Source organism: Telopea speciosissima, chromosome 7 (genome assembly GCF_018873765.1).
Source record: "Telopea speciosissima isolate NSW1024214 ecotype Mountain lineage chromosome 7, Tspe_v1, whole genome shotgun sequence".
In the NCBI taxonomy this organism is placed as follows: domain Eukaryota; kingdom Viridiplantae; phylum Streptophyta; class Magnoliopsida; order Proteales; family Proteaceae; genus Telopea; species Telopea speciosissima.
This window is the reverse complement of record NC_057922.1, coordinates 17744192-17757269: the sequence shown is the minus strand read 5'-3', so window position 1 is coordinate 17757269 and position 13078 is coordinate 17744192. Positions and strand designations below refer to the sequence as shown.

Below are 13078 nucleotides of genomic sequence, written 5' to 3'. Positions count from 1 at the left end.
GGACATTGGAACGGACAGGAATTGGAGGTGATAATGATTCCTGCAACTCCACTATTGCAACCCTTTGCCCCAAAATCGTACAAAACGTTTTCATTTTAATGGGAAATGACCTATGTCAACCCGATGGACTAAGTAGGGCAGTGATCACATAACCCAAAGGCTAGCTCCCCTGATCAAATCACAAGGCAGAAAAAAGGTATCAGGTGGAATCCCCACGTTCTCTTGTTTTTTAGCCAAACCTGGGTGGTCCGAACTCGGAACCGTAAAGAGTTATTTTGTGAAACGTTGTAACGATTGAACCACCGTAAGATAAACAGTTCCTAAAGCTTTTTAGAATTATAAGAATGAGTGAATGACTAACAATAATAATCACAGCTGGAATCGCATCCTAGAATGGAATAATTATGGAACCCAAATTCAAATAAACAATTCACACAAGTTCCTGCATCCAACATAAAAAGCTAACAACAAGGGTTTTATCCATCTTTCTTATTTACAATGTTGACCTAACAAGTGATGATTTCAGACCTTCCTCCAGTGCTTAAATATCGGCCACTGATGAACCTATCCCGATGTGGAAACCAAAGGTAACACAAGTCAACTCTTTCCGATCTGCATCATTCATTATCATCTTCAGTGTGTAGGAACCCTGTGCATCAAAACATTGTCAAAGATTGCAAACATCTTAACCAGCTTACATAATTTTATTTTATTTTTAAAAAGGGGGAAAATTATACCAAAACCAATAATTTCTGAACTAATTATTATTGGTTACAATTTCAAAGGTTTAATCACACTGAGTAATGATATTTGATCTTTTGGCAGATAAAGTTACAATTTCAAAGGTTTGATCACACTGAGTAATGATATTTGATCTTTTGGCAGATAAATTTTAGGCCAAGTCCTCTCAAGAGAACAGGAACTTTCATAATTTTTTCTCCATTGTAAAGCTACAGGAGAGCGTCTTATTTTTTTCATGGGCAGCCCTCATTCTAACATATAAGGAAGCCTTCAAGCAAGTTTTCAACTATGTTTTGTTATTTTTAGGGATGGGGAGGAGGGTGATGTACATAAACTGGTGCTAAGCTACATAAAACCAAAGAGAGGATGTGTTGCAAGACCACTGCCAGCAGGGTAGGTTGGTACCACCTGCAGGTTATTGCAAACCCTAGGAGGTCAAGAGATCAACAGTTCACCTTGTGCAAGGTGTTTCAGTTATGGAAATACCATATCAACTTAATTATCTTTATACGGTTCTCTTACTACCACATGGGCATGCATCAGTTTAGCTCCTGATGTAGTTGGGATTAATTTGGTACTGTCTGGATATAATTTAGATGAAATTACCAAGACTTGCTTTCTTAGATCATACTGGGTCAGATTTTTACTCCACTTTATCCACTGACAGCATCACTGCTGCATAAATTTCATACTAGTACAGTCCTTGGCCATTATTAACAGCATGCATGTGTACAACAGATGAATAAATTTCCTTGGCATAAACCTGCATCTACGATCAATAACTACGCTTTTAAGAACATGCATCCAATAAAAATGAAAATAAACATGATGAAAACTTGTCTTACTAGTTTCAAGATGGGAGACATAATGCAACGAAAGAATTAGCATCCAGTATCATACAAAATAGGTGTAATAGGAAATTGTTCCAAAAGGTGTGTCACAGGATGGAGAAGCAATACCTTTAAACTCTTGGATGCCTTTTGTTTAACACAATTCTGGTTCTCAACAGAACTTGGTACGTGGAGTTCTCAATCTTCTTTCTTTACAGTTAAGAAAAAGTTTACAAATTTAGATGATTCACTATGTTTTTTCCTTCTCATTATTGTTGCCACATCCATACACAAGATATTGTAACTGGAATTGTTTCATTCCATCCCATGTTTCATTCATCTGATTTGATTGCACCTGCCATGAGCAGGCTCCAGCTTACTTATCATGGATTGAAAATTTGATTGGAATCAGATTGTCAAAAGTTGGTGCCATCGGAATACCGTAATATCAAGACCAAGCACTTTCATCCAAGGACAAGGTGGCTTAGACCAGCTCCTTGGGAAAAAATAATGCAAACCAATCAGGGGATCTGTTGGTGGTGAGCCTTTTAAGATAGAAGAAAAGAGACTGCAAGCAATGGTTGGATAGGGAAAAAAGGAATCATAAGGATGACAGGAAGGGAGAAGTCATGGAGAAGAGAGAGAGGAGAAGAAATCAGATCTGGGATTTACCAATCTCATATGCACTGCTCAACAACACCAAAACTCTTAAAAAAATCATTCTTTACAAACCACCCTTAATTGATGAGGAGTTTGTTTCATTTATAAAGACCTTTGAAAATTCCTAAATTGACTCATAAAAAGACCCCAAATCTCTAACACTCTCCATAAAGTAAATATACTCAAAACAGAACTCTTAAAAGCTACTAAGTATTTTAATCTAACCCAAATACTCAACTCAAAAGGACTCTTCTATACTAAACTAAACTAAACTTAACATATGGGACCCACACAATCTTATCTACATACTTAATCCCATGTACTTAATTAAGACCCCAACTATGGACTTACAAAAGAGGCATGTTACAATAAGCCCAATGTCCATAGAACTCAAACATGAGCCAAATAAAACCTCCCGAGGCCCGATTGGTCTTAACTGCATCAATTCCCCCCCCCCTTTTTTTTTTTTTTTTTTTTTTTAATTTATAAAAAAAAAAAACTCTCCTTCGAGATTTGTAGAATAGGAGGATCATCGCCACTCGATTGGCATCATTGAACATTTACTTTGATTTGATGAAAATCCAAGGCTTCTCATAAAAATCAGCAACATTTCAATTCCAAGTGTCCAGGATCTGTGAAGGAAGATTAAAATCAACTGTCTCAATCTCTCTATGAACAAGGACAAGTGGTGTCACTCCAATTGGAATCTGTTTTTGGGTATCCACATCTTCAATCGGACTGTCAATCAATTCTTATTATGAATGCACCGTTGGTGTCACTTGAATTGGATTAAAAGAGCTATCACACTGCAACCCTTTCAAGAAAATAGTGTGTAGTAGATAGGATGGCTTTGATGTACATGAATTCTGTTCATGATCAAGGACAACCTTCCATTCTTCGATCCATGGTTGACCATCTATGATGACATGTTTGGAAGAAGGAAATTCATGACATCTAACACCACCAAATTAGGAAGAAACTGAAAATTTGATAAAACATCACCATCAGATTGAATGATAATCTCACCCTTCTTAAACAAAATCTCTACCATAGATTGAAAACAAAATTCCCACTTCTCTCTTCATCAATGAATAAATCAACAGTTCTTCCATTGGGCAAGCGAACAGAGTCTTGAAAACATAGGTATCCATGGCCAGGATAGGCTTTAAATAGCAAATAAGGCAGATTGATCAGGGGATCTGCTGGTTGTGGGTTTTCTTATAAGATTAAAGGAAAGAGACTGCTAGCAATGGAGCCACAAGGATAGGGAAGAAAGGGATCGTAAGGATGAGAGGAAGAGAGAGAGAGAGAGAGAGAACAAAAAAGAAGAGAAAAAAATTAGATTTGGGATACCAGTCCCGTATACACTGCTCAACAACATCAAAACTCTTAAAAAACTTATATTCTTTAATCAAATCATCCTCAATTGATGAGAGAGTATTACAAATATAATGACCTAAAATTCTTAATTTGACTCATAAAAAGACTCTTAATTACTCTCATAGACTCAAAGTAAATGTCAAAACAAAACTCTTAAAAGCTATTAAATATTTTAATCCAACATAAATACTTATCTAAAAATGACTATTTCTAGACTAAACTAACTCAACGGCACTTTGGGACCCACACAATCTTATCCATATACTTAATCCTATGTACAGAATTAAGACCTTAAGATATGATGTTATAAAAGAGGCCCATTACATTAATAAACTCAAAAATACGAAGCCCAAAGTCCCTGAAACCCAACCATGGGCCAAAATAAAGTCTCTCAAGGCCCGATGGCCCAATTGGACAATCTTGATTACATAAAAAAACTTCATACTGAAAGGGTCTCTGTACTAGACTAGTAGGAGGTGGTGGCATAGTTTGAGAACTCGCGAGATCTCGCTGAGTTTCTCGGTTTTTCGAAATCCCGAGACGAGATGGGGGTCGAGTCATAAAAGTACAATATCTCTCCGAGATCTCTCCAAGATCTCGGTTTGACATAGGAAAATGCCCATCTCGGTCCTTTATATGAGTGCCAGATCTCGAGATCTTGCTGGAAAATCTTGGTATACAGACACCTATCTATGCCAGGAACTAAGACAGACAAGACAGACACTTATTTATGCCTAATATCATTTAAGTAAATGTTTTTGTATTTGTATTTCATTTACTTAAGCTATTATTCATAAATAAGCAAATACCCCCTATTTGAATCCAATAAAAATAGTTACAAAAATAAAATTTCAAAAGAAAAAAAGTCAACCCCCCAATTCAAGAACAAAAACTGGATTTTCGACGGTAGGTGCAATTTTCAACTTTTTAATGCTGGGGTTTTTCTCAAATCTAAAAATTTCATAAATCTTATTATGGTAAAACATTGCTAAAAACCAAAAGTGCGGTAAATTATTCATTTGTTTTGATGTCCAAAAAACTATTTTCATTCAGAGCAATTTTGACAGCATTCGCGCACACCGAATTAAGTTTGATCGGTACATAACTCTTTCAATATAAATCAGATTTAAGCAATCTTGGACTTGTTGGAAAGCTTTCAACACAAAGCTGTGTCTGTGTCTGTCCTGGTTTCTAGCATAAGTAAGTGTCTGTCCTGCTTTCCCACTAAGTGAAACTCCTATTTGGACTTTGTTTTTGCAAAATCTGATAGTGCCATTATGTTTAAATGGCCTAAAATAGGCTGAATACCAAGTTTCAAACCCAAACTAGGTCTAAAACCCATCGAGATGAGGCTTCGAGTCGAGAAAAAAAAAAGTGCACCAACTCAGCGAGATCTCAACTCGACTCGGTTTTTCAAGGGTCCGAGTTGGCACCGAGACCCGAGTTTTCGAACCTTGGGTGGTGGTACACAAGGTGTCGAGAATCGGCATCGGTATTGATAGTGCTATCAGTCAGCGTATCAGGAGGGTGATTTTAAGATACGCTTAAGATAGAAATGCTTAAGACGCACACGGATATGCTTAGAATACATGCAAATTTTTATTTTGACGCATAATACACCATAAGCAGTACTTACGTCTGACCATAGGACGTCATGTAGTTGGATCGATTATCCATCACATGGTAGATCAGTGAAAGCCCAAATGTTATATACAATTGTGCCCTATGATACCCTAATTACTTATCAATTTTGAACTCAGTCATGCCATGAGGCAGTATAAAGCTTTAAAGATTCATTACATTTAGGAAAACAAATGAAAGGTTAAAAAAAACAACGGAAAGATGTCAATATATGGGTGATAAAACAATTGACTTTGACTCTGAAAATTGACGTATAACCAATCTAGACCATGCCCTTCCTATTAAACGATTGGCGCAAAATTCTTCTTCTCTTCCCACTGGCCGATGGCAGTGGCTACTGCTGCTGCAGCTTCCAGCAACAGAAACTCTATTTTTGTAGGTTTTAAGGGCGTATCAAGCCAGTATCAAACCATATCGGCTCATATAGATATGATCCATACTGGTGTGATACATTGTAATTTGTTTAAGAGTATCGTTTCCCTACCGTATCGTATCGGTACCTACCGGTGCCAATACATATAGGGCATATTGGGCTGGTATGTATCGTTACAGAATACCTTGGTGGTATATATTGGGAAACTTTTGGTTTGCCCACTTCTATGGGAATGTTTCCATATTGTAACATAAATTAGACCTGCCACATATAGTGCCTATTACAGAGGTACTGGCCGTTAGAAGGGCATTTGGAATGGGAAAGAAAATTCATGGTATCAATAAATCTCCCTGGAACATCTGCTATAGGTTGATATGCTCGAAGGAGTTTATTACTGAACTTGTGTAATGTTTCATATGCTAATAGAGCGGGGAAAGTGGCAGATTCCTTGGCTAATCATGGATTCACCAACATGTTTCTTATCAGGCTACTTTTTTTTTCTTTGTACAAGAATAAGCTTGCATACTTTTGGGTAACATGTATCCATTTCAATTGAGATGTTGACAGTTTTGGTTCTGGTATTGATTGGGGTGGAGTTCCATGTCCTCTTCAGGCTTTTGTTTCTGGTGGGAGGGTTGGGGTTTTTCTATGTATATAGGGTAGCTCCCTCCATTACATTGTATCAACTTTTGATTATTATATCAGATTTATATGGACAAGCACAAGGAGCCCTGGACATATGAGTAGCCCCCTCCATTGCACTGTTCCAGCTTTTGATTATTAAATAGATTTACACAGGCAAGCACAAGGCCCAGTAAATATTTCAGGGTTAAAACTTTTGGAAAGGAAATGAAAAGGATAGAGACAGTTTCATCAAGCCATGCCACTGACTGCTTTTCCAGTCGTAACAACTATTTGCATTACAAGCTTTATCAAGTTATTTAGGGCTGGAAGTTTTCTCCCGCCCTGGCCCAGCCTGCCTGTTTGGCACACCTGACCCTATAGCCAGCATATCAACCATAATCAGTATCTCTCTGCAAATAGAACACCCCCTCCCAACTAACCTGACTAACATAAACCAAAATTGCACTCTCTTTTCTTCTCTTCTTCCTCACCCTATTTTCCCCCCCTTTCTCCTTGTATTACTCCCCATCTTCCCCCCTCCCCCCCTCCACCATGAGCCAAAATTGACATGTGGAAAGATTGCAAGCAGCCAGGCACCATGGCGCATCTATTCAGTGCTACCTCCTATTACAGCAAAATCATAGAAAAGACGATTGGCCATTATATGGAGAACCCACTGCACCCCCTGTAAGTCATTCCCTTACTACCCAAGGAGGAGTTAGGAACAGGAACAAAGAGAAGCAAGAACCACTTAAATGGAGGATTCGATTGTATTTCGTCCTTTGAATCCAACCTACTACGTAGCTCTAGTAGCTAAAGCGAAAGTGGAGCGAAAGCAATTCCATGGGAAGGGCCAACTGAAGCTGTTCCCTTTGTCGACTATACAACAACATTAACGACATTAGATCGACTAGTACACGACTATAGCTCGACTAGCGAAGCGTAGCAGAGGTCAACTAGTTCCTTGATCAACTATCCCATTGTTGACTAGAGTACTAAAACATCTCATTCATTCAATCTTCTACTCCTCTTCCTCCTCTTTCCTCCTATGTTTCTTGTTGCATACTTTTTTCCCCATCCTTTTGCTATATTGCTGATTCTAGCTAAACTATAGCTGCCCACCAAGCACAACATCTCTTCTGGTTTGTTTTGATACCATTGCCTTCTTTTCCACCAACACCATCTCCCCTGGTGCGGCAGCCATTTGAAAAATAAAATTAGAAACAAAACAATTGTTTCTTAGGAGGATCCACCAGAGGCCCAATTATAAGTGGGCTGGGCTCAGGCTGGACCTATATCCAATTCCCCCAAGCCCAACCTGAACCGTCCTGGTCGCCACCCATATTGGATATTCTATTTCTTCTTCTCAATTAAATTAATAGAAGTGATTTTTAGCACCTTATTTGACAAGAGAATATTTTAGAACCACCTCATCGCAATGGTAAGGTTGCTCCATTGCGACCTGGTGGTCGCAGGTTCGAATCGAGAAACAGCCTCTGTGCGTAGCGGGGGTAAGGTTGCGTACATATCTACCCCTTCCAAGATCCCGCAGTGGCGGGAGTCTAGTGCACTGGATATACCCTTTACCTTCCCCACCCTAACTCCCCCCCCCCCCCCCAAAAAAAAATGAAAAGAAAAAAGTTCACACCTTAAAATATATGCTTGTAGAACAACACATTACTTTCAGATCCAGCCAAAACATTTCTTCACATTCTTCACTGATCAGAAAAATAAAGAATAATAAATTGACAACTTCATGCACTAAATGTTTATTACCATTATAACGAAATAGTTGAGTTGAACATGGCAGTTTTGAGTCAGCATGCCATTATGCATAGAGGTATGAAAGGTTAAGGGGGTTAACGGTTGAAGTTATGAACTGAATAGGAATAATAACTTACTGGTGGAGTGTATCCTGGTAAGACTTGGGAATGAGAAAGCACAAAATCGCCTCCTGAAATCGGGCATGATGTTTCCTCACAAAGGTCATGGGTCTCCTTGTGGATGTGTACCCCAAAGTAAGAAACATCAATAACTACCTTCCCACCAGAGATGGCTTCACCTGCATGGAAAATACTAGATAGGATCATTTCAATAGAAACTATGAAATTCCAAAACAAGTTGAGGATAAAAATCCTCTTGAAGAAGCTGTCCAGCCCTCACTTGTGACTCACGCACATGCACACATGGAAGGGGAAAAAACATAGATATGTAGAAAGAAAGAAGGGTTAAACACATAGTGTTAGAAGGTAATTGAGATGGGCTTATTCCCCACCCTCCCACCCCTCTTCCAATTTTACTTCAGGAGTAGCCAAAAGAGGGAACTAAAACGCTAGCAGTTCTTCCTTACACATTCAAATGAAAAACAGTAAACAAATACCTGCTATGATGTGCAAGCAAATGATTTAATTGAGATTACGTAAAAGAAGGGAGAAAAAAAAAGAACCAAGAACATTCGGGCTGCTTTGTTTGTGTCCATTCAAACATTTGCGAGGATTTTTATGCCCAGAGTTCTGTAGATATAATTATGTCCGGTTCTACAGAATACAAGAAATAGCAGAATTGCAACGTCCATAGTCTGCATATGCTTTGTGCAAGAAACCCACCAAAAAAAAAAGTTTTCTTTTTTTTTTTTTTTTGGGTGAGGGGGGCGGTTAGGGGGAAACAAGCTCTTATTGTTCAAAATCATTCACCTATAGAGCATCAAACAAACAATGTAATGTAATTCTAGATTGGTAGGAGACCAACTAGAACCAATAATCAGGATCTGCTATGGATTGGGAAGATCGGCTAGGTCAAATTATGTGAAATTGTGAAATTAGGGTTAGGGTTTGATGGAGCCTAGGGTTCAATGGTAGGGTTAAGGTAGGTTGATGTGGGGAAGTCTTCTAGTGAAGGTCCTGAGATGTTTTGTTGAGGTTGAGTGTGTAAACTAGAATGAACAGTGGATTAGGTTTAGGGTTTCTAGGTTTTGGGAAAGTGGAAGAAGAGGGAATCTAGGGTTTAGGATTGGAGTATAGGGCAGGGGCTTGGATCGAGTTTCCCTAAGGGTGAGAGGGGTATTCGGTCCAAATTTAGGTGGATTCTGATGGTTGGTTTGATCTGGGCAGAATTTAGGGTATGGAGAATGATATTCAGAGATGGGGGAATGCTAGGGTTTGGTTTAGAGGATTAGAAGAAGGGTTTGGGGATTGGGATGTGCACTTGTTGACTGAATGATTCTTGAACTTTGCAGCAGAATCCCAGCAGCTGATTATGAGTCTTCAAGATATCGGCTGGGGCAGAACTGAAGCTGGATTAGCACTTGAATGTGGAGAGAGACAGTGAAGGCTATCTCAGCCTGGGTTGCTCACCCTCACAGCCTATCTCAGGACTGTGTTGTTGCAGAAAGCAAAATTCGTAATTCATAAATCGTGGGGGCTCAAATGGAGCTCTTACATATTTATAGCCTCATGGCTGAAAAGAAAAATAGACTCAAACTATGACTCAAAACAGAACTAGGACTTCTAATTAGGACTTCCAATTAGGATTCAAACTTGCACTAGGAATCCTAATTAGAATTACAACTCAATAAAAGACTAATTAAAATACTAAATTAAAAAAAAAAAAAAAAAAAAAACTAATTAAATTAAACCCTAACTTCAGTCCACGATTTAATGCTGGTGTAGGGAATCCCTACACCTACCCGATAACCACTCTAGTGCTGGTGTAGGGAAGAATCCCTACACCTGCGGCTGGTTTTAGACAGCCAGTTTACATCATAATGTATATGTTGTCACAATCTAACTCGACTGTAAACTTGGATTTCTTAGTGAGAGAGAGCCTATTCCTATATCACGTTCCTCCTCTATCTCACCCATTAGCTTTTCGGAGATAGCATATTTTAGCAGTCGGAAGCTTAAATGGAAAGAAACAAGGCACCATGTCGGCAGTTCGAGGCTAATTCATCCATCAAAATACAAGTAAGTGTAGCCATTCATTTACTACAATAGTAGCAATAACTCCACCTCCACCTATTCAACATTTCCAGGCTAATCCAAACATTAAAATTGGATATATGTAAGCCTGAAACCCAATAGTCCGGAGCCCACTGGCTTTAAGTGGCTCTTGAGTTAAGTCCTTGAGTCTTAGACCCCATTAGATGAAACAATCAAAATAAGGGTACTATCATTCTTTTAAACTAAATAATTATAATCTGGCAACTATGGGATTCAGATAAACTACAGTTTACCTAAAACGTGGGATCCAAACATTTTAGCCCTCAGTAATTAAATAATAACATTATATATTCTTCACAAAAATCTTGTCATCATGCAGTTCAGGAAACCTAAAATTCTTAATCCGCAATAAATAAAAAAAAGAATGGAAAGCAACCAAAATTCTAGAGTTCATTTCTTTTTTTATTCTTTCTCTGTGTCTACGAAAGCAATTCTCCATGACTCCATCAATCATCCTATAGAGTAGGAGTGTATGACAAAAGTCTGGTAGAACATTCTATTTCAGCCCTACAAATAAATTTTTTTTTAGTGCTAAGGAAATCACTTTCCATTGCCAAGATTGGACAAAAAGTTCATTCTGAACTACAGCATGCATCTTAGGAACAGGTACAGTATACCCATTTTATATGGGAGTTGGTTATCTGCAAGAATTCATGTCAAAAACCATCAACTGTTCAGGAAGAGATGGGTGCATGTAAATAATTCTAAAGGCTCCGTCTGGTTAAAAGTAAAGGGATGGGAAGGGAAGTAAGTTAGATTAAAAAAGGAAACGAAAACTTTTGTAATCATGATTTTGTATCTACTTTAAACTCTAACTAAATATGGTATTAAATTTTAATCTCTACTTCCCCCTTAAACTCTTACTAAATATGGTATTCAATTGTAATCTCTACTATCCTTCTTAATCCAAAGAATATGATTGCAAAACGTTACAAAAACCTAGAATTTAATAACCAAATTGGAATGTTTTGAAGTTAGCTATACAATCACGTTCATTGATGATTACAAAAGTTTGCATTTTAGTTTTGATTTAATTTCAGTTCACTTCCTTTTATTTCCCTTGCAACGAAACAAAACCGAAAGGAAAATGCATCGAAAACACAATAACATCCAGGATTATGAACAATCTGGGAGTTTACCTGAAGATGCCATAATGCTGAAGGTAGCAGGCTTGCCTCTCACCACAGGGTCTGGAGATATTTCAACTTCAGACACCGCAACGGCATAGTGACCTTTCCTATCTGCACTCAATTTACAAGACCTAGAATGAATCAGCAACAAATTCTTTCTACTACCCATCTATTCATTGAATAAATTCATCGATTTAAGGCTCCATTTGTTTGGACGTAAAATTTTACCTGGAAAATTTTTCTTGGTAAATTTTACTTCGTAAATGTAAAATTTTATATGTTTTTATTTTTTCAATACTTTTTTCGATCAAAAAACAAACATTGGAACACTTCTCAACATGTAAAATTTTACGCCGAAACAAACAGAGCTTAGTCACAAGCGAAGAAGACTCTCTCCAACAAAAACGATAGATTAAACACACACAAAAAAAAAAAAAAAAAAAAAAAGACAATCTCTCCAAGCAAAGAGACTCAGAAATTATATCAACAGTGGTCATGAGAAGAGTAAAATCGCCGCAGCACATTACCGATTGAAGGGAAGTAATTTAAAACATATACCCAAATAAGCACTAATTTCTTTCAACTTCCACATTACCAGAATCACAAACGATAATTACTCTTTTGCTTTTACATAGAACGAGGAACAAATTCGATAACACAGCTAAAAAGTCATAGAAAATCGGTTTTCTCAATTAAACCAAATACAGAAACCTAAGACTATTTAAAACTCACCACAATAGTGAACTTCTGTGGCTTGAATTGATGGGATGAGCAGGAAAGCAGCGAAAAGAAATGGAAGGACGAACTTGAATTGAACTACCTCCATGGCTACAAAGATCAGTAAAGTACAGAGATGAGATTAGAGTCTTAAGCTTCAGAAAATTATTGAATTCTTCAGAAGATATCATGCATGAAGATTTTTGTTGCAATGTTGAAGAAGAAGACAACCTTAGAACCGCTCTCTGTCTGTCGGTTTGGCAGTGAGTGAATGGTAGGTAGTCGTGGCTCCAACGGAGGGATCGACAACGAAGCGGCCTTTATCCCTTTCTTTGTCCTTTTCCAGCTTAATTATTTGCTGTGTCCAATTATACCCCTTATCTTTACTGAAACGCCATTTAAAGATGCTCAATAATCCGGACATTTATTTTAGTTTATCGAACGGTCATAAATGTTATATGAACTTTATGAGACCGATTGATGTCATCTCTGAACATGTAGACATAACACTGGGTCCCATTACTGTTGGCATATGTGTATATCCACAAGTAGATTCCAAAATCATGTCATTTTAGTGGCAGGTGGTAGGGGTGCAAGTTTGGCCCTGATGGCTTGAACCCGCCCTGGCCCGCCCTAAGCCCGAACAGGGTTTGGGTTGAGATATTTGGCCCTAAGGGCGGGTTAGGGCTAGAAATTTATGGCCCTGAGTTAGGGTCGGGTCGGGTTAGGATTGAGGCTTCGAGCTAAGCTTGGCCCGGCCCAGCCCGACCCTGATTTAAGTTATACTGTAAAATATATATTGACAAAATTTATACGTTATAAACTTTAAATTTCACCCACATTTCTTTATATAATATATTATATATGAAGACAATAAGTGTTATAATATAATTTATTATATTATTATTTTATGTAAAATTAATAATGTTCTTCCCAGCCCATTCTAGCCGATGCATTTCTTTCCCCCTCCCCATGATCAGGGCC

General features: G+C 38.0%; 1 protein-coding gene across 1 annotated transcript; it reads right to left on the bottom strand.

Moving 5' to 3' along the window:
• Positions 1–474: 474 nt before the first annotated feature.
• Positions 475–12291, bottom strand: LOC122669820 (putative phosphatidylglycerol/phosphatidylinositol transfer protein DDB_G0282179). The gene is made up of 4 exons (XM_043866680.1): positions 12110–12291; positions 11387–11488; positions 8151–8311; positions 475–649 (listed from the first exon to the last, which is right to left on the bottom strand). The coding sequence occupies exons 1-4, from the start codon at positions 12201–12203 to the stop codon at positions 542–544; spliced, it is 465 nt and encodes a 154-aa protein (XP_043722615.1). The 5' UTR covers positions 12204–12291; the 3' UTR covers positions 475–541.
• Positions 12292–13078: the final 787 nt, after the last annotated feature.

Bases quoted from the DNA above. Each gene is read 5' to 3' on its own strand.
- LOC122669820 (XM_043866680.1), bottom strand. From the start codon at position 12,203: ATGGAGGTAGTTCAATTCAAGTTCGTCCTTCCATTTCTTTTCGCTGCT. The intron at 11,489-12,109 runs GTGAGTTTTAAA...AATTGAGTGCAG, and splicing joins CACAGAAGTTCACTATTGTG to ATAGGAAAGGTCACTATGCC. The intron at 8,312-11,386 runs GTAAACTCCCAG...TTTTCCATGCAG, and splicing joins CAGCATTATGGCATCTTCAG to GTGAAGCCATCTCTGGTGGG.